The sequence below is a fragment of the Alosa alosa genome, chromosome 2 (assembly GCF_017589495.1).
Source record: "Alosa alosa isolate M-15738 ecotype Scorff River chromosome 2, AALO_Geno_1.1, whole genome shotgun sequence".
Taxonomy (NCBI): domain Eukaryota; kingdom Metazoa; phylum Chordata; class Actinopteri; order Clupeiformes; family Clupeidae; genus Alosa; species Alosa alosa.
The window spans coordinates 28797239-28819954 of record NC_063190.1 but is presented as its reverse complement, the minus strand read 5'-3'; the positions used below and the strand labels follow the sequence as shown (position 1 = coordinate 28819954).

Sequence of the window (22716 nt, the reverse complement as noted above, 5' to 3'; positions counted from 1 at the left end):
GTACGCATTAAGGAGGGGGATGAATGGAAGACAGCCTTCAACACACCCACGGGGCATTATGAGTACCTGGTCATGCCTTTTGGGTTGACTAATGCTCCAGCTGTTTTCCAGGCTCTCGTTAATGATGTCCTACGGGATATGGTAAATAAGTTTTTGTTTGTTTATTTGGATGACATCTTAATTTTTTCCAAATCTCTCCCAGAACATGTCAGTCATGTCCGCTCAGTGCTTCAGAGATTGTTGGAGAATCAACTTTTTGTTAAAGCGGAGAAATGTGTTTTCCACCAGCACACTACATCCTTCCTGGGGTTGATCATCACCAAGGGTGGATTGGAGATGGATTCTGGGAAGGTTAAGGCGGTGGTGGAATGGCCCACACCGCAGTCTCGCAAAGACCTCCAAAAGTTCCTGGGCTTTGCCAATTTTTATAGGAGGTTTATTCTTGACTACAGTTCCATAGCGGCTCCTCTGACGTCTTCCTCTGTTAGGTTCCTCTGGAATGAAGCTGCGGAGGGGGCCTTCTGGGAACTGAAGTCACGATTCACCACTGCTCCTATTTTGACCACCCCGACCCCTCCTGTCAGTTCATTGTTGAGGTGGATGCCTCTGATGTTGGAGTTGGGGCTGTTCTGTCTCAGGTCTTCTTGGGACAACAAGGTGCACCCTTGTGCTTTTTACTTGCATAGGTTGTCCCCATCTGAGTGGAATTATGATGTCGGAGATTGGGAACTCCTTGCTGTCAAGATGGCTCTGCAGGAGTGGCGTCACTGGCTCGAGGGTGCCGAGAAGCCCTTTCTCATCTGGACAGACCACAGGAACCTGGAGTACATGAAGACAGCTAAATGTCTTAACGCTCGTCAGGCTAGGTGGTCCCTGTTTTTTAACCGTTTTGACTTTACCCTGTCCTTCCGTCCAGGTTCTAAGAACATCAAGCCAGATGCCCTCTCCCGGCAGTTCAGTGATCCTGGGATACCTATGGCTGCTGAAACTATTCTGCCCACTAGGTGTTTGGTGGGGGCCGTCTCCTGGGGGATTGAGAGGATGGTCCAGAAGGCAGTGCAGAAGGAGCCTGGTCCGGTTGACTGCCCTGCTAACTGTCTGTTTGTTCCCAGATCTGTTTGTTCTCAGGTCTTACAGTGGAGTCACTCCTCTGGTTTGGCGTGTCATGCTGGTGTCCGGAGGATGATGGCCTGTCTCCGCCAACGCTTCTGGTGGCCCAGAATGGTGGATGATGTTTGTGCGTTAGTTGGGGCCTGTTCAACCTGCGCACGTAACAAGACCTCCAATCAACCATCCGCAGGACTCCTGCAGCCGCTCCATATTCCCAACCGACCATGGTCACACATTGCCCTGGATTTTGTGACTGGACTTCCCCCCTCTGATGGTAACACCACTGTCCTCACTATCGTTGACAGGTTTTCCAAGTCTGTGTATTTTGTGCCCCTGTCTAAACTTCCCTCTGGCAAGGAGCCAGCTGTTCTGGTGGTCAATCATGGTTTCAGGATACATGGTCTGCCTTGTGATGTTGTGTCAGATCAGGGTCCCCAGTTTGTCTCCACCTTTTGGAGGGAGTTCTGTAAGAACATTGGAGCCACTGCTAGCCTTTCATCTGGGTTCCACCCACAAACCAATGGCCAGACAGAGCGTGCCAACCAGGACTTGGAGCGGGTCCTGAGGTGTCTGTCCTCCCGGAATCCGACCTCCTGGAGTCGGCATCTGGCTTGGGCTGAGTATGCCCACAACTCCTTGCCTGTTGCCTCCACTGGGTTGTCTCCTTTTCAGTGTTCACTGGGTTACCAACCTCCTCTGTTTTCTTCCCAGGTAGCAGAAGCCTCTGTCCCTTCCGTCCAGGCCTTCATCCGGCGTTGTAAGTCCACCTGGAGACGAGCTCGTGCTGCCTTGCTGCACTCAGGGTCCCAAATGAAGCGGTTGGCTGATCGACGGAGAGTCAAGGCACCCCGCTACCGGATAGGGCAGAGAGTGTGGCTTTCAACCAGAGACCTGCCTCTGAAGGTGGACTCCTGGAAGTTGGCTCCTAGATTCATCGGGCCCTACCTGATCGAGCGGGTTCTGGGTTCTTCAGCGGTCCGGCTTCAGTTACCCCTGTCCCTCTGACGGGTACATCCTACATTCCACGTCTTACGGGTCAAGCCGGTCCGTCACAGCCCTCTCTCTCCACCTGTGGCGTCCCCCGTCTCATCGATGGGGCTCCTGCCTTCACTGTCCGGAGGCTGTTGGACGTCCGGCGCCGGGGGCGGGGTCTCCAGTTCCTGGTCGACTGGGAGGGATACGGACCAGAGGAACGCTCCTGGGTGCCTACTCATCAGTTGCTGGATAAGACTCTTATTCAGGAGTTCCGTCGCCGCCACCCCAACCATCCTGCTCTGACGCCAAGAGGCGTACGTTGAAGGGGGTACTGTCAGTACTCTGCCCTAGGACTCTGTTTATTTGTAGCCCTCTGCTGGTCTGCTTCTGTCACTGCATATTTTTGTTTTGGCCCACCATGTGCCTTTTTGCCACGCCCCTACTTCCTGTCTTTGTTCTCTTTCCCGCCAATTTTTGTACTCACCTGTTTCTTATTTGCTTGTATTACCTGCCCTATTTATACCCTGCCCTACTGGTGCCTCATTGTCAGATTGTCTCTTGCTGTGCGTGGGTCATCTTTGCTCTCTGACTGTTGCCAAACCAAGGAACGTCCTGTTTTGTGAGTTTTCCTGATTTGTTTGCATATCTTTGACACAGACTCTGTTTGGATTTTGCCTGTCTGGATTTTTTTTGGAGTTTTTTTGTTCTCTTGACGATTTGGATTTTTGACGTTGCCTAACTTCTGATGTTGACCGAAGACATACTTTTGTTTTTGGAGTTCCGGCTGTTTCATGTTGGATTCTAATTTTGCCAGGAGAACTGTTTGCCTGTGACTTTGTGTTGCCCCTTTTGTTCACTCTGATAATAAATTTGTGAACAGTATGCAGGAAAGATTGTAAGAAACTTTTGTATTGTTATTTGGTATTTGTTATGTGGTAGCAAATGATGTTGACTATCAAATAAATAGACCTAATGTAGGAATGCACACAGATATTGCAACAGATACGCTCAGGCCAATCCAAACTTTTCTCATCTGTTCCTCGTTGGTGGAACACACTGCCAGTTCCTACAAGGGCAGGGTCATCCCTCTCCATTTTCAAAAAACCCAGCTCTTTAGACAACATCTCCTCTTATAGCACCACTTACAAGTTTTGCTGATCCTAGCACTTACCACCCGTCTTAAACTGACAACTGTTTAAAAACAGCACTCACTGATGCACTTATTCTTACTGTACTCTACCGTTTTTAAATTGTCCTAAAATTGGTAACTGTTACCATGTTAGTCACTTTGGTTAAAAATGCGTCAGCCTAATGTAATAATGGTGTAGGCCATTATTACATACTTATTAAATTACACTGGGAGCAAAGAAGACCATCTTCACTTTTTCCCTTTGCAACTGTCAAAGAAATCCCATAAACACAGGAAGGCCTAGGGTAGCCTACATCAGATGGCCTAAAGCAGTGGTCCCCAAACGTTTTCTTCCGAGGGCCAGCTCACTATGCCTGGCTCTAAGAGAGGGCCAGAGATTCGGAGTATATTAGTAAACGTAAAGCGCTTTTAGATATAACCTCCGGAGTATATGCGGAGGTTTGTCAAACGGAGGTCCTACCCTTCGGATGATTCAGATATGATGCTAACCTGCGGGCCTTATACCGACCTTATACGGACGAATGTGTGAACGACATACACGCACATAACAGAATCTCCGTGTGGTTGTCGAGTGAGGGGTGGGGGCTTGTAGAGTTCACAAGATGCGAGACATGACTCAGAATATATGCGGCCGCTGCCTGTCACAGCTGCTTTTTGTTTACAAAGTGTAGCCTATGCATTATGTAGGCTAAAGAAGAGAAATCTATTGTGCGTAGGCTGAGTAGGCTAGTCACGTGCGCACTTGAAATTGACCTAAAGTATTTTTATGTGTGCTTCGAATAAACACATTTATCTGTTTTCAACGTTATGTAGCCTACCAGAATTACTTGGCTATAGAACCCCAAATCTGGTTTGCATTGGAGAGAGAGAGCATGCACAAACTTTATGGTAGGCTACCAGCCAATTCAGCAGGCTAACTCAAGACTTCAAGGCCATCATACAACGTTTTTAAGCAACAAACAAAATACTAACATAACAGTGAAGTTGTTCGTTTTTTCATGGTTTATTTTTTCCAAAAGCATCCTCTCCCCATGTGTCTATTGCATTTACGTAAGGAGCTTGGAACAAAGTTGGGTTTTCTTCGTTTTCATTTTTTCTATGTATATATGCTCAACAAATATCTGCGAGCTCAGCAGGTCATGAGAAGGCTATCAATGAACAGAAAACCGTGTTGGCTAACAATTTATTAAATACTCCTGTTATTGTCGTCAACGACGTCGCTTTAGGCTACTGCCTTTTCAGCGCCTTCTGCTTATCTCGCACAGTCTTTTGAATTCGTTTGGCCTTGCCATGCAGTTGTAGGCTACAACGTGCCGTTCCCTTCATGTGTTCTATCAAAATGTTGTATGCCCTCATGGACAGTAGCTCCGTGATGTCTGCATCTTTCCAGGTCGGAGATTTTCTGGACAGCACTATGCCACTCCATCATAACACTGGCATTTAAGTCAGATCTAACCACATGGACGCACAAAAGAAACGTCACCAACACACCCTCTCACTAGGTGTGAATTTTAACCGCATGTTCTACGCGTCATTCAGACACAGCACATTTACATAATGTCCGGAGGAAATACTAAGGGGGGAGTAGTAGAACAACCGGCTAAATTCGGACTTCCATATGACCGGTTATGTCGTTCAGATATACGGCCCCACCGTTTAACATCGGCAGAACCTCCGGTCTTACACGTATGTCTGAAAGCGATTATAAATAGCTTAGTGCTGTGAACAACAGCAGTCTACCTTAGTTGAATAGTCCATTACATTTAATCATAGGCTACTGCAATTTAATACCATTATTAGCTGTGTTTATATTGCCATCATGCCATATCAGTGTAAAATGTAGCTCAAATGAAATAATACTAATAAAAAGACTTTAACATTCCCAAAAGTATTAGCAGGGAGTCCCAAAAGTGTATTTTATCCAAAATGTGTGAACTCTGAACTCTATGTATTTGCATACACAGCTCAAGTTGTGAACAAGCAATATCCTACAAATAATTTGAAGTTCTCAAACTATGAGAGTTTTATGAAGTGCAGGCAAAAACATCTGAAATGACCACTTTCACTCACCTGATGAGAACTTGTGAATTTGTATGAACATTTGAACGAATTAGAAATAATTATCCCAGAAAGTCCCAGAAATATGACTTGACTTAGTTAGTTATTAAAAATGAATTGATACACTTCTAGAATACGTTGAGCACCAATGCAGGTAGGCCTATGTTTCATTCCGTTTTCGATGGCAAACGCAAAACAGCGCCAAAACAAACAACCACCAGTGGACAAAAAGAGTATTGCATGTGTACTGTTAAGATTCGCCATAGAGAATGAATGGAGTAAATTACGGAAGTTATAGTTTGACGATGTCGTACTCCCATGCGGGCCAGATACTATATACCGCGGACATGTTTTGGGGGGGCACCCAAAATGAGGTGGCGGGCCGTATCCGGCCCGCGGGCCGTAGTTTGGGGACCACTGGCCTTAAGATTAGGCTCTTCTGCATAGCATTACAGTAAGTGATTTGCATGCAGTAATTTGAACACTGACCTTGATCTAGCCTACTTTGGCTATTTAAAGGTAATTTATTGCCAAAACATCACACAATATAAATGAGCTATAACAAACAATAAAGGACTTAATCACACACAATTATGTAGGAAGTTTAGAAGTTGACCAGAATTGACCAAAAGTGCACCAAATTCAACACAAATGACTCAATGACCTGCGTCCTTTCTTTTCCAGATATTTTAGGATTTGGATATCGTTTCAGTATCGAGTATTAAGATATTTATGGCAGGTATTGTATCGAAGTCAGAATTTTGGTATCATGACAACACTATGCCAGAGCCACTCTGTTTTCTAGATGTCGAGGATCGGAGGCTCTACCACCAACAAGTGATGCTGCTCAATGGCATTTTAGAAGAGCACATTATCAAGCTCTAATATGGAGGCAAGCACACATACCAAATCCAGTGTTACTAGAAGTAAAATGTTTTTTACTTGTCAGTTGTTGCTGACGGTAGATGCAGTTCTGCATTAGGCTTATTCCCGCTGTCTAAGTTCATATGTACTGTAGGATATATTCTGAGTTGAAGGTTATCTGTGCAATTTGTTATTGTGATGAAATGCATTAAACACCAACGAGTGACTCACTATGTTAGCAAAAAAAATTTGGTTGTGTTTTGATTAGAATTTCCGAGTTTATTACATGTTAACTGTAATCATGTTCCCATTAAATACATTAATAAACTATAGTATGGCTTTTTTAATGCTCAAACATGTATTTAGAGAACACTTTTATTTGGTTTTAGTGATTACTTTTGATATCAACCCAAATTAGGGAAAAATAAGCAAAAATAATCGCTATTTTATGTTAAAATGCTGATTATGCAGCTTTGAACTCAGAATTGAGCTTGGTAAACAAAATATTCAGAATCAGCATCCTCAAATTAGGTGAGAAGGCTGGTTTACCTTCTTTCATGTTTAAAATGTGGCCTTCAGTATGTAGGTAAAACCACTAGACAACTTAGATTCAGAATTAATAAGCATAAAAGTTCTATTCGCAGGGCTGATCCCAAATCAGCTGTTGCGAGACATTTTGCGGAAACCACTCAATTAAGGACCTGGAATTTTGTGGCATTGACCATTTGACTCCCAAAAGACGTGGTGGAAATTTAGACAAATGTTTATTGCAATGTGAATGCAGATATATTTTCTATCTAAAGACTCTTCATCCAAATGGTCTAAACGAAGAATTGGAAATGTCCTGTTTTCTGTAAATTGTTTTTGACGTGTGTGTCTATTGTACTGTTTTTTCTATATGTCTGATCACAATGCCCTATAAGGTAGACTCATTGAATGAAATTGTGATGTAATTGTTCAATTATGTGATCTGAATGAGCTGTGACCTACTAGGCCTGTTGGCCACTAATTGGATGCACCTGCTCTAGACTGTTTAAAAGGCTGCCTCACTGTGCTGCTGCTCTTTTTTGCACTGAGGATAGTCTTCACTGACTGAAATGTTTGTACAGCACTTTTGCACTTTCTTGAACTTTTTGCACACTGTGTTGCCACAAAAAACTTTTGAAAAAATATGTAAAAAACTAAATACAGTGGACAAGAGGACTTAAAAACAAGGCGCAGCTCTACTTCATGCTTATTGCACAAACTTATTTGGAAATCAAAAATTGAGCTAAAGCTGTTTATACACAATGCAAGTTACATACTGTCATTTAGGCCATAGGCTGCTGTATGGTCACAGTGACAGGATAAAGGCAAAATAAATTACATTATTAAAATCAAGATCAAGATGCCAAACTCTAGTTGACAGTAGGCAAAAGCATCTAAGGACTTTGTGTATATGTTTGTGCAGAATTATGTTATTTTTAAATGTAAAAAGCAACACAAACAACTATTTTAATTTGATTCATTTATTTGTTTCCGTTTATAAATACACATCACGATACAAAAAAAAAAAAAAAACAACCAGATAAAAGCAATTTGGGGGGTATATAGTGCAAAGAACATTGATCTCAAGCTGGTTTTCCAAATGTTTTTTTCCATGGTACTCATTAATTTTACAGATATATATGCTAGCATCTTAACTACGAATAGCTTCACCAAGAGTTACAAAGAGAAAAGAGAAGAAGGCACATTGAAATGATTCTCTAGATATAAAAAAGTCACCACACGCTGGCAAGAGAAACATTATTCATTTTATTACGTGTTCTATTTTTTTGTTTTGTTTCGTAGACAAAAACAAACAACGGCGGAAGGAAAATAAATCCCTTGGTACAAATAAAACACACTGTCACATCAACAAAAGTGCCGAGGAATCAGAACTGAAAAATCTGAAGAATGTTGCTAGTCTTCCCCTCTTAAATAAAACCAACACAAACATCTATAAAGGTGTAAAAATAAAACTGCACATTATTTCAGATACTGGGCTATTTATTCGCTCAAAACTAACTCCAGCAGTTTTTCGTATAGTTTAGAAATAGTCTATTGATGGATTACCAACAATACAACACAAGCTACAAATACCTCTGGTGACAGAAACATAAGAAGTAAGCACAGGAGGCTGAATACTATCTTCTGGAAAAAACTTTTACCATTTCACATTTGTCTTCGCCCCCTTTCTCACCTGACATCTTTCCCACAGGCCTGATAAACACAGTTAGCACAGAAAGGCCGATTATGTCCATAACATGCTGATTAAGGTACTCTAACATGAATTTGGCTGTTGATCTATACAATCTCCCTTTGGAAAAAAATGCAGGAAACACTCCTGCAGGAAAACTGGTAAAACATGAACTTTTTGTAGTGGCATGTCTAGAACTGCTGGTTTACTTATTTCAAATTTAACTCAACTGTGTCACTTCATTTTCCATTATTTTCCATAACAACATTCAGTGGATTGTCTATTACTGTATGTCCACGTATGCTGCATGAACATTACCAGCACGTGGGGAAAAACTTCACATAAGCTATATGCTGAGGCCAGCACAAGGAACCCTTAATATCACAAGGATCTATGTTAAGCATGGGCATTAAGGATCAATCCTACAAAGGGAGATTGTTTTTTTTAGTTAAACAAAAAAAAAAAAGAAAAGAAAGACAACCACCATTTCGAGACGAGGAAAAGACTGATTTTACTTCTATTACACTCAGAAAAGGCCAATAACAGTAAATAACAATAAAAATAAATACAAAAAAAAAAAAAACATTCTCCTCAGAGACCAGTTCCTTCACACAAAATGAAAACATGTAATATAGTATCATCAGTGCACACTTATTTCTTTCTTTTATTCAGAATGTGGTTGATGAATGTGTTCCGACATTTCTCTTGGTTTTATATTGCTATTTAATAAAAAAATGGAAGATATTTCCCCCTTGCCCAATCAATGAGACCAGGTTATGGGCAGGAGATTTTTTTTTTCTTTAGTGCAAATCTCTTGTCTAGTTCATAAAAGTGGCAGTTCTTTGTTTATCAATTTTTGTTATTTTGTGTTTTGTTTTGGAGACAATGTTGCCACAACAGGCTGTCCATTAAAAGTGTGTTTAAGTCGATTTGTTTAACTTGTAGTGGTTTATACGACACATTAGACAGTGGTTTCAACATATTTATCCAGGGGTATAAATTTCTTTCTTTCTTTTTCTTATTTCTTTTTTAAATTTTTTTTAAAGGAATTTTGGAAACATAAAAATGTTGAGTCATTTTGTGTGTCAGCTATTTTGTCAGATTATTTTTGTTAGATTTTTAAGGGTAAACTAAAGCTGTTGGAAAAGACAAAAATTTTACCACTTGTTGTAAAAAATATTTATTTCTATGAATTATATGGTTATGGGAACAATATAAAGTTTATTACTTTTGGTCACACAAAGATTGAACTATTTCGAAAGATAGCGACTAAGTAAATGGGGTATTTAAAGGCCAAACTCTTCATGTAGGCTGCTGAAAAAGCACACGGGTTCCCAAGACTTACATGGGACGCCACGTCACAATTTTTTGAAAGACAGAGAAGGGGGGGTTAAGTATGTGGTTGTGTATTGCCTAATCCGGAAAACACCAACAGCTCAAAGGGGCAGCACCACTTTTACAGGTCAACCAAAGTGCAAAAGCAGTTCTTGTGGTCATTTGCAAAAAATAAAACAAACAGCAAACAAAACAAAACAAAACATTGTATGACCTCTCCCAAGAATCATTTCCAGTGTTTGTAACCGAAGTCACAGCACAAACCAATTTGTCTACATTCAAACTTTCCTTATACTCTGACATTCTTGGTGTTACACAATATCAATCTGACCTGGACAGCCAATGTCTGCATCATGTATTTCTCTTTCTATTTTCTTAGTTTCTTTTTTTTTAAATCAAATGTCCCAACAACAAATTACACAGAAAGAAGAGTCAGGTTTCTCACTTCCTTTGGCAAATCAACAGAGCAATCTATCTGCTGGTGGAAAGCAAACAGGTGAGCATTCGTTACATTGGAAACGTACCCAGATATTATATCATATTTGCTGAAGGGTACAACTAGCATAGCCACGTTAGCCTAGCCACGCTCTACAGTGGACACAAGAGGCCTACAGTGGCACAATCTGTTCAGCCTATGGAAAATAAGTAAGAAGGTACAAAAACCCAGGAAACAATGTTCCATTCTACTTTAATGTTTTGCAAAACACATCACAGTAGTGTCAGAATAGTAGACAAAATAGGACATCTTTCAAACAAAGGGGAAAACGAAAACCCAACAAACACAATAAAAACAGAACTGCAGCATTTCATCCGATTGTGGCTCATTCATTAGAGCAAGGTGCTAGCAATGTGAGAAACATCTTCACTCTACTCTAGCATTTGTAGAGTAAAGACAGGCCAGATTACTGTACACGATAGTAATATTACGGGGTGGCTATTCTGAAATTTTAAAAATGATTGATAAATTATTTTTAAAAATTAAAATTATTGATAATTAACAGTACTCTCAACAACTTCTTTACTTTAGGGACGTCCTGTCCCTCAAAATGTGGTTCTGCAAGCGTTTTAAAGTCTCTGCCAATATTCGGCCTTTCAAGTTAAAGCTGCAAAAATATTGCTGGTTGCAACAACAACAGTAATCACTAATCAGCAATACTACAGGCAGTGAAATTCAAGCTGGCGATTTCAATGCTGGAAATGTTACTGTTTTGCATTGTATTTTTTTTTCAGTATGACTACAAAGTTGCGGAAGTTAGTGTAGTTTAAGAAATTTCCTATTTTTTTTATTTTTAGATTTTTAAATTTAAATGCTGCTGGCAGTATTTATTTTTTAGAAATAAGGAGTGTAAACAATCTAATTTACAAAATGGCATTTTTCTTCAGTGTTTTCTAGAATACTGTGTTTGTGTGTGTGTATGGGTCTATGATTTTGTATGTCAAAAATGTTTGTACTATAAATTGTCTACTAAAACGTTTAGGCAAGTGTGATTAAGAAGGTCAGGGTGCAAAACTGAATTGGTATCAGTATGTGTTAGTTGACTTACTCTTCTCTAGTGACCTGAGCAGTGGTGCAATGCCTTCTCAATGTCAGGCTCTCAAACCACATCTACAGTAGGGGCATAACAGACATAGATGGAGCTACGGAGACCGCCAATGGAACATGAATGCAGATGCTAATTAACTGATACGATTTCCATTCTAATACACCTACACAATGACACGTTCCTGTAAAACCTCCACAGCGTCACATGGGTTCAGCTGGGACTAGTCTTGTTAGTAAGTGGCTGGAGCGAAACAGATCAACAGACTCTCATCTGAATAAAACAATGTCAAAATAAAGTAATAAAATAATCATAAAAAAACACCACAGTTATGTGAAATTTGCATTAATAACCTTATATTTTTTTCTTGTATATGCTGACCACTGCTTTACGGTATAGACTGTAGCCTGTAAAATATGTATGTATAATATATATTATTGTACAACTGTAAAATAGAATATCATACAACATAATGATGTGTAATGAAGTAAATATATGTATTTTTTTTTTTTTTAACTGTCTAGTCTTTGGATTATGTTGTGTTAGTAGCCTTTAATGTGTTATATTACTACATTGCAAGCAGTGAATTATTACATATGAACATATCAGTGATTATATTAAGAGGCTTAACAGTATGTATGTAATACTCTGAATTAGAAGAGAATAGTTCTGAAAGATGTCGGTGAGGTGTCATTTAAATGTCAGGACAGGCAGAGATATTATATTAGTTTACATGTGATCAGGTGAGATTTACAGTAAGTGAAGAACCTCACACCGTTAATGTACAGTATTGGATTTTTTCCGGGCTTGCTGATTATGGTGAGTTAGGTCATTATTGCTTGCACTACTCTTTAGATGAATATAAAAGTGTTCTTGAAGTTAAAAGCAAGTCAATTAATGGCAGTGGAAACCCAGCAACCGTCTGACTCTGGACACCCCGGACTGGTCACTCAAACAACAATAATGTTATACCCTAAACTGGCCACTCAACAACAATAATGTTATACCCTAAACTGGTCACTCAACAACAATAACGTTACACCCTAGACTGGTCACTCAACACCAGTAATGTTTCACCCTAGACTGGCCAATCAGCACCAGTATACTCTGAACTGGTCTCTCCAGACTGGCCAATCAGCACCAGTATGCTCTGAACTGGTCTCTGCAGACTGGCCAATCAGCACCAGTATACTCTGAACTGGTCTCTCCAGACTGGCCAATCAGGATCAGTATGCTCCAAACCGTTCACTGAAGACCAGTAACCCTAGACTGGTCATTCAGCACAGGGGTGTGTCAGAGTCAGCTGGCCTGGGTGTCAGGGCACAAACGGTCTTATTCAGAGATCAGACAGTGCTCGAGTCCGGCTCTGGAGATTACTGGTAATACTAACAGCTTTTCTCTCTCGGTATTTCTGCTAACGGTGTGAGTGGGGTGTGGGTGGAGCCGCTACAGAAGGACGACACTAGGGGTCCTGCATATAGCTGTGCTTCTCATAGGCACTTGCGTCTGCAGACTAGGTCTGGGTCTCATGCAGTATTTAAAATTCCACTGTCTGCTATTCATTATTTATGCTTCTACATATAATTGTTCTATAATAAGAAAAAGAACTGGATAAACCAGAGCTTTCAGTTATGACACACAGAATTGTGGGATTGTTAATACTACTATGAACAATTTTTCTCTCCTCAAAAATGATGTCATGGAAAGTTGCATAAAGTTGGAATTACAGGGCATGGCCAAATAATTTCCTTGGGTGTAACGTCACAGTTTTGAGATGAAGTACTGCAGGAACACTCGCAATGACACAGCATTTCTACAATGTCACATTTGGTCACAAAACTAATCGTATGTGGAGTTTAAGAATGGCCCTATCGGACAGGTTGGTCTGATGATGGCACAAGAGTCCAGGTTAATGTCACAGTGGTTCACTGAAGGCATCAGAAGAACGGTTAGGTCACCCTCCCACCAACTTTAGTTCCAGAACGCTGCAAAAGTGCCTGACAGTGAGCGGACAATGAGTTGCAAATTGCTGCCATAAAGAAAGGCCAATTAGAAGAACCTAACATACTCAAGCCACACTTGCGTACTCAAGCCACATCCATCACACGCAACAACATTAAGGCAAGCTATCTCAGGTGCAAAGAACAGTGTTTGACCTCTCTGACTATACGACACTCACCCACTCACAGAAAACTAACTCCAACTCAGACAAACATGGCGCTATACGTCCGTGGTATGTGTCTGTACGGCACTCACCCTGACAGAAAACTGACTCCAACTCAAACATGGCATAATACATCTGTGGTATACGTCATGCTGTGGATTTGGTTTCAGGCAAATCTGGAAGCCAAGAGTATACTAAAGAGACATACCAAGACAGAAGTGAGAAGTGTATCTTTCATGGCTGTTTCTCCTGCACCTTCCTCTCTTGCCTCTCTGTACGCGGACTGACTGACAGGGAGCCAACGGCCGGTAACACAGAAATCCACATCAGTCAAAAACATCCAGGAAGACGTCCACTGTGTGCATCACCTCAACAAAACAGGAAGGAATCTGAGAGAAGTAAAAAATCACGACGGAGCACAATGAAATACCAGAAAGGAGACCTGACACAAAAACCCCACACAAGACAGAAGCTACGTCCCTACACACCCGCTGGTACTGGTACAACTACTGTTATGGTTACTATTAAAACAGAACAAAAATAAAACAGAAAAACTATGCTGTAAAAATGTATTATGAGAAGAGTGACTATGAAAGTACATATATGTGTACACTACTATTATTATTTTTCAAAATGACGGATTTCAAAGTGAAAGAAGACTGTATGCAAACTGTTGTTTATAGTATTTACTTGTGAAGCTTACTGAAAAGGAAAATTTTGATGGCGTGTGAGGAGTATGGACCTCGGCCTCTACACTAAACTAGAGATGCACAGAGGACAGTGCTGAACCACACCGGTCATCAACAGCAGAACACAAAGGAACTTGGAATACGAAATACCAACAGAGTCATTGAAAGAAGCTGTGCTTCATTTTTTTTTACTTGTTTTTTTTTTGGTCATTTTTTTTCTTCTATTTACCCACACCAGACAAAGAATGTGAATTATCATCAGCTTAAGGTAAGGGAACAACAATCCTTTCCTGACCACCATATCACCGTGACAACACCCCCCACCCCTGTCCCCACCCACACATACAAATTACATATATATTGGAGGAAGGCATAGCTGGAGGTGTAACACAAGATATTAAGGTGACTACATAGGATGTTAAATGCTGGCAAAGGACTGTGAATCTGCAAAACGCTTGACACCAAATAAAAGGGGCTAACTTCAGGAGACGATGACTACAAATGAGACATATTTAAGACAAATTATGATTATCTTTAAGTGCCATATTAAGAAGTCCCTTCTCTATCTCGTTCTTTCCTCAACCAGACCAGTCCTCTACCAATAGGAGAACAGGAAGTTCATACTGAAACAACACCCAATTTGTTCATAAAACCAACACACAACAACCAAACCCTCTGAAGTGGACACTGAATTGTTACTGTGGTCATTATATAATACTACACAAATATCTTCTGACATAAAACTCATGATATCTAGTAGGACAGCAATGAAGCACCTCTTCAACCAAATAGTGCATTTACTGGAATTAGAATTAAGGCAGGTGTGTGTGTATGTGTGTTTGTGTGTGTCAGAGAAAATGTGTGTGAATATATACATGCACAGTGACTGATTGATCTTCCTATAGGGTTTTCCCAGTGTAAAGCAGGAAGCTGGTGGCCCTTTGGGAGTGCTGGGCTAAGACATCTCTGATGTCCTGTTGCCTGCCATTGCATCATTACAGAGGGTAGCTGAGAGCACAGCTACATCTAAGCAAGCTAACCAGCTAGTATCCTGATGGCACCATATGCAGAGATGTTAACTTCACACAAGCTAACTAGCTTGCATCTTAATGGCACATTTGCAAGGATGTTAACTTCACACAAGCTAACTAGCTAGCGTTTTAGCATGTTGCCGCAGATGAGTACAGAATGGCTCACAACATCAAAGTTCTGTGATAACCAGTGCCACAGCAAGAAGTGCGGCTCGTCGTACATTTGTTTGCCAGCACGAATTTAGAAATTCTCATTTTCAAGGAAATTTTGTAATGTTTTGTTGAGCCACAGGAAGGTGGCGCCATAGTTTGGACCCACTTTACAGGGCTTCAGTCTCGATAGCACCTGGTCACCTGGCTCTGTGGCAGAGTTAGCAGCTGGGTTACTGACTTAGCTCCTAGCACTGTAGCCAAGCGTGCTACCTCAAGTCTCATAGGGTAATACTAATCACCTCAAGCTGTCTGTGTGTGTGTGTGTGTGTGTGTGTGTGTGTGTGTAGCTTAAGTTAATTTAGCCAGGATTAAAACTGTAGGCTATTCTCCATGTGTGCATAACATTTAAACTTGAGATAAATCAGTTAACATCAGTACTAATTTAGGCTGTACTGACTTAAGGTCATGCTCAGATCACATAACATCTCCCTCAGGTGAAGGGCTTGGATCCGGTGTGTGTGTATGTGAGGGTGCAACGGTGACTGGAACAGTGCTCCTCTACGGCGGCAGTAGTTTGGAAGCTCCATCGATAGCTTTGGGTTTAGAACTCAGCCAGAACGACGACACTCATAACCTGCCCTACTGATCATCAACAGCAACACAAGTTTATAAAGATGATACACTTAATGTGTTTTAACGTTAAGATGTTCAAAGTCAAGCTATGTGTTATCTTATTCTGCATTGTAATTTTTTTTTACGGTCACAAGTTTTGACACAGGATTAGAAGGAAGCCACCAAACAAGTAACTGTAAAATAAGTAGAGGAAAGGTAAGTTTAGGAGATGCAAGAAAACGTGAAAAATTGTGATGCTAGAGGCAAATCAGTCAAAGAAAGGACAAAATAACAGACAACAAACAAGCTCTGACAACAAAACTACACTGCTTCAAAATAGTAAAATCAATTAAACAAAGAGCATAATTTTAAACACCCTCTCAACTTCCCCCTAGTCACCCATCCAAATTCACTTGAAAATTTCCAACCTCAAAACAACAAACAAATAAAAATATATATTTGCAATTATTCATCTCTAAACACTATAATCTTTTTCGGTGTAACAGCATCATAAATCGCATTGTGATGATAATTAATAAGAAGTAATCACAATTATTAATAAAACAGTAAATAGTGCACTTCGTGGGGTATTAAATTTATCGAAAAAACAGTGCAATGTAGATGCAACATTTTCTTTTCGCAAAAATATGCAACAGAACCCCCTGTTAAACAGGAGGAAAGGTGACAGTCTTTCTTTCAAGCCACAGTTCTGTTTCATGTTTTACATTTTCATCCATTCAAAAACAATATTCCTTTATATGAACGACAACAGAACTTGAAACAAACAAAATCTGACAGAAATTACAAAATCACTGTTTCACTGTCTCACACAGAAAAAAACTAAAAGTTACAAAAGCAGAAAATCAAAGACAACACTAAAAACAATTCAACACATTTTCATGTTTTTTTTCTTACATTTATAAAACAAAAGCACAGACAACATTTAGGAAGTGAACATGTGCAAATAAAATGGGAAAAAAAGCAAAAATGTAGCATATCTCCCACATTAACTCTACATTTCCTTGTTGATACCAATCTGGCATCTTCCATGTTTCTGTGTTTTTTGTTGCTTTTGGATAAAAAAAAAAAGGTTAATTTTATTGGTCTATTATTGTTGTATCAGAAGCCACATTGGTTAAAGTATCAAAAAGCCCAAATATGTTTGTACATGTGTGTGTTTGGAGAAGGGGGGGGGGGTCTTTGCTAGTTCTTATGTGCCACCTTCAAGGCAAAATGAGTGGCAGCAGGATTGGCCAATGAGCCCAGGACGTAGCCTCAAGCTGCTCACTGATTTGCCAATGAACCCAGGCTGTAGCCTCACGTTGCTCACTGACTGGGGCGGCGGCAGCAGTCTGGACGCCCAGGGCTCGGATCAGATCAGACCATCTGAGCGTTTGGGTGATCAGGCTTAACATACATCTCTCAGCTAGTCTGCCCAAACTGCACATAGGAATGTATGAAACTGCTGAAGGTGCATTTTTAACATTTTAATGATTCACTATCTAAATTTCAGCATACTGATAAAGGTTTGGACAAGACTGGACAAAAAAATGATAGGAGTGCACTACATGAAGCTAACCTTTAAACTTTAAATACAAAAACATGAATTGCTGGGATAGCACTAAGCATGCAAAAAAAAAAAAATCAAGAAAAGATCACCCATCTGGAAAAAAATTAGAAGGTTTGTGATGTGAGTTTTGCCCAAATGAAAATACTACTGCATGTACTAGTCAAACCAGCCAACCTTTTCCTGTACTTCAAGCTGCTCTGCCTGACTGACACTGCTGTATTTCCTGAAGGTGGTCTTTAAATTGCATATCTGACAGTGTCTTGTTGTATGTTGCTGTTGTGAATGTTTTTTTAATTTTATCTTATTTTATTTATTTTCCTCAGGGGTGCATCGGCCTCATACAGGAGTGTTATGTTGGCTGATGTTTTTAATGGCAGCCGTACATGAGAATTGCAATCATTGGGGGTTTGGTGGTGGAGCTATGGGAGGGGGAATATGTTATAGCATGCCAAACATTCATCTCTGACAGCCTGTGTCAAGCAGTTTGAAGAGGAAGAAATGAACAAGCAGCGATAGTGCATTTGTTAAATAGGAGCCAAATCAGTACTGCCTTGTCTAGGCGTCTCATATAGTCATGTAAACAGACAGGACTCTCCCCTTATTACAGTCTAAGGTTGGGGTTGGGGTTGGGGGCAGACGAAACCCACCAGAGAGGGGTGGCGGTGCAGTGCCCTGTCTACTCTCTCGCTGGTTATTAGGCAGGAAAAGGGATTATTTCTCAAGTTTTACATTCAACAAAAACAAAGTAAAATTGGACATAAAATGGTCATTTTTGGTCAAATCTACAAAGACAGAAAAAAAATTGCAGAGTTCTAAGAGTTGACAAGATATAGTTTCACAGGGGTGGGCTGTCCATGTCTTGACTAATTAACATTTGAAAGGGGTGATTGATTGAATTGGGGGTTTGTTGAAAGGGGTGATTGATTGAATTGGGGGTTTGTTCTAATGACAGGAGTAGGGTGGGAGTACGGCAGAGGCCCGATGTGTTAATGTCGCCCTGATCGCTAAGCAGTTCAGATAAAGCATTCCAACAAGGATTGCCTCTCTAGAGCATGGGGCAAATGAAATACAGCATGGAAATTGAATGGACAATGACATTTAATTTTACAAACAGTCCATATTTAATGGCTCTTTCGGGACAACCAACCCCTGTGATGATACTCATTTTCTGCGTTTGAAACAAAAAATAATAATGGAGGACAATTTGATAACAGACCAAATCTCTTGTTGAGAAGAAGTTATGTTTGCAAAAAAATTAAAGAGTGGAAATATTTTGTGGTCGACTGCTTTACTTCTAAGTGCAACACAAAAAAGCTCACTTTGATCAAGTTATTTTGGGATAAAAGGCAAAGAAATTATTTTTCAGAAGGTGCCAGAAAATGATAAAAGCAGGCATTAGCTTAGCTTCGCACTTCATGTCAATTTTTTGTTATTTATGAAATAACAATAATAATAAAACTGTATTATTATTATTGATTATAATCAAACTTTTTTAATATGAACACAATTTTCAAAAGATTTCAGTTTACTTCTGGAATTTAACTGTGTGCATGTATGGTTTCAGTGGAAGAGGTCTTCAGAAACAGTCATGATTTATTTATTTGTGTTGTTGTGTTTTTTGCACTAAAGGATTATTGTGGCAGTGCGATGCAGGACTAAAAGTCAAACCAATCAAATATAATGTGCGTTAAAGCATGTAGAATCTTTTTCCACTTTTTTTTACTTTGGATATTTATAAAAACGAGCACACACTGTGGAAAGAGTTGACCTTCAAGCTTTTTGTGACTATAAAATATTCTTAATTATTGGTAATAATTGTAAATTAAGTCAAAATTAAAACATAAAAACAAAATGAAAATATTTTGTGAAAGCATAATTCTTTCAATTTTACGTGAAAGAATCGTTTTTTTTTGTCTTTTCTGTAGTTTTCCAACATCTAACAAACACAAGCCGAATTGTACCACTTTTTTTTTTTTTAAATGACAATCATAATTGTCATGACAACAGCTGCAACATTGCTTTCCATTTTACCACATATTCCCACATATCAGCAAACGCTCAATAAATAACAGCAACAACTATTATTATCGTAACAACAATAACAATAATCGTCAATAATCACAAACCCAGTGTTGACAATTCTCACGTTTTACAATCCCCACACAGATGAAAAAATGAACAAGGCATATCTGTGTCTCAATATTTTTCTACTTTTTTTTTTTTTGTGTGTCGTCGAAAAACGTAATAAAAAATTGTGTCAACATGATACCACAGTAATGTTTGAATGCTTTTCAGCTATCCAAAGTTCGGTCTACAAATAAAATTTGAAGGATGCTAATACCAAACGTATATTCTTAGCTATTCCGTTTTTGTTTCTACACGGCAAAATTTTAAAACGGCAATGTTTTGGGAATATTGTATTGTACAATACTATGACACTAGATCATGGACACTGTCGATCTGTGTGTCTGGGCACATTCACAGGTGTTGAACGTGGCGTCACACTTACAGCTTTGTACTGTTTTAGGGCATTGCAGAACTGGCTTTGGGTGTGTGTGGACGTTGCACTTACAGTGCTTTGTACTGTTTTAGGGCATTGCAGAACTGGCTTTTTGTGTGGTGTGGGTGTTTTGTCTCTTAGGTTTCTCTTTTTCCCCCCGCCAGATTCTGGTAGTGTTTAACACATAACGAAATCTGCAATAAACATAGGACTTATTTTTAAGCTCATTTAGAGCATGAACAAATATTTACCTTTTTAAGCTCAGTCAGAGCATGAACAAATATTTACCTTTTTTTATCGGTGTGTTTAGAGGCCGACTAGTAACTACGATGACAACAAAATCCAACCAGTGGATTGGTCAGCCAATGTTACTGTGCATCAGCCTTTAAGGCAACAATGAAGGAATTCTTAACACGAAAAAATTAAATTGTAAGGAGAACATAAAACACATAAAACATTGTTTTTTTCTCTGGGAAACATCATAAAATAAAGACAAAATATTTCAAAAATGTGCCAGTAGTAGCATACATGTGCTAACAACATATATATAAATATATAATATATATATATATTATATATTATATATATATATATATATATATATATATATATTCAAACATTGCCTTCAAAAAGATCTCTTAAGACAATTAAAAAAGATAAAAAGAAAGAAAAAAAAATCTAGTGCCATTCTAGGTATGTTTTTATATCCTCCATTCATTTTTTTTCATCTCCACTCGTCCAAAACAAACTGAAGTTCTTTTCTTTGATTTTCTGTTAAAACATCCGGGTTTGAACTGTTGTCTTCTGTAAGCTGATAATGTTGGGCTTGTATGAGAACACTGTTGCTGTTGCTTTGACTGTTGGGGTTTGCTGCTGCTCAGTTGTGTAGATGGGCTGACTGGATTCTGATTGGTTGTCTGCTTGGCTGGTGAAACGCGACTTCTTAGCCATCCGTCACGTGCATGCGCATGTGGTCGTTGAACATCTCGATCTGGTCGAACTTGGCAGGACAGACGGAGCAGACGTATGTCGTTGACTCCTGGTGGGAGGCGGCTCCTTCAGACACCACGCCCACCGCTGTCCCGACTCCAACCGACCCGGGCCCTCCGGATGCCACGGCGAGGGCCGACACCCCAGGGTCGGAGAGGGTCATGGCCACGGAGGACGCCCCTCCCCCTGTCCCCGTTACAACCGATGCTGCTCCACTGATGCCGCTCACGCCACTCACACTGGCTCCGCCCATCACAGTGGCCCCTCCCACCACACTCACGCTCCCTCCCCCTCCAGCTCCGCCCATTCCTCCAACGCCGATCACTCCGACGCCGGGCGTGCCCAATCCCGGCATTCCACTGGTGACCCCCACCACGCCAGCGGAGATGGCGCCGCCTACTCCGCTCATGCCCACTGCGCCAACGCCGCCGGCGTGCAGAGCCATGTGACGCTCCAGCAGGGTCTTGTGGGAGAACTTCTTCTTGCAGACGTAGCACTCGTAGGACTTCTCCCCGCGGTGCAGCCGCATGTGGACGTTGAGGGAACTCTTCTGCGTGAAGCGCTTGTTGCAGATGGAGCACTGGTAGGCGCGCACTCCGGTGTGGGTGACCATGTGCTTGATCAGGTAGTCTTTCAGAGAGAAAGAGCGCCAGCAGATGCTGCACTGGTGCGGCTTCTCACCTGTAGGGGGAGACAAAAACACACAGGGTCACAAACCAGCAGGTCAGAAACAAATGACGCCAGCGCTGACCAACCGTGTTTACTGGCAGAGGTGTTATGGAGTAATAAAACTAACAAGCTACAGCAGAACCTCAGAAGAGCTAACTAACAAGTTAACAACAGCTAAACATACGTCGGAAACAAGGGAAGGGCAGAGTCATCAACTCAACTCAGCCAATCATAAACATGGATAGTCCTTCTTGAGATGTGTCTTGAGAAAGAACATCTTAGAAAACGAACAACAAGGACAACATTTTTAATTTAGTGACACCAGTCTAAGTGTAACCAGTTAACCAGTCTAAACGTAACCAGTTAACCAGTAACACTAGTCTAAGTGTAACCAGGTAACCAGTCTAAAAGTAACCAGTTAACCAGTAACACCAGTCTAAGAGTAAAGAGTTAACCAGTAACACCAGCCTAAGTGTAACCAGTTAACCAGTCTAAGAGTAACCAGTTAACCAGTAACAGCAGTCTAAGTGTAACCAGTTAATCAATCTAAGAGTAACAAGTAACACCAGAAACACTAGTCTAAGTGTAACCAGTTAACCAGTCTAAGAGTAACCAGTTAACCAGTAACACTATTCTAAGAGTAACCAGTTAACCAGTAACACCAGTCTAAGTGTAACCAGTTAACCAATCTAAGAGTAACCAGTTAACCAGTAACACTAGTCTAAGAGTAACCAGTTAACCAGTAACATCAGTCTAAGAGTAACAAGTAACACCAGAAACACTAGTCTAAGTGTAACCAGTTAACCAGTCTAAGAGTAACCAGTTAACCAGTAACACCAGTCTAAGAGTAACCAGTAACACCAGAAACAATAGTCTAAGTGTAACCAGTTAACCAGTCTAAAAGTAACCAGTTAACCAGTCTAAGAGTAACCAGTAACACCAATCTAAGAGTAACCAGTTAACCAGTAACACCAGTCTAAGTGTAACCAGTTAACCAGTCTAAGAGTAACCAGTTAACCAGTAACACCAGTCTAAGAGTAACCAGTTAACCAGTCTAAAAGTAACCAGTAACACCAATCTAAGAGTA

At 40.4% G+C, this 22716-nt stretch overlaps 1 protein-coding gene across 1 annotated transcript in view; it reads right to left on the bottom strand.

Annotated features, from left to right (window-relative positions):
• Positions 1-7649: 7649 nt before the first annotated feature.
• zbtb20 (zinc finger and BTB domain containing 20) overlaps positions 7650-22716 on the bottom strand; it is a 67718-nt gene continuing 52651 nt past the window's right edge. The window contains exon 8 of the mRNA XM_048230603.1: positions 7650-21641. Within this exon, the coding sequence (XP_048086560.1) occupies positions 20914-21641 (728 nt within the window). The 3' untranslated portion in view covers positions 7650-20913. The remainder of the gene's footprint in view (positions 21642-22716) is intronic.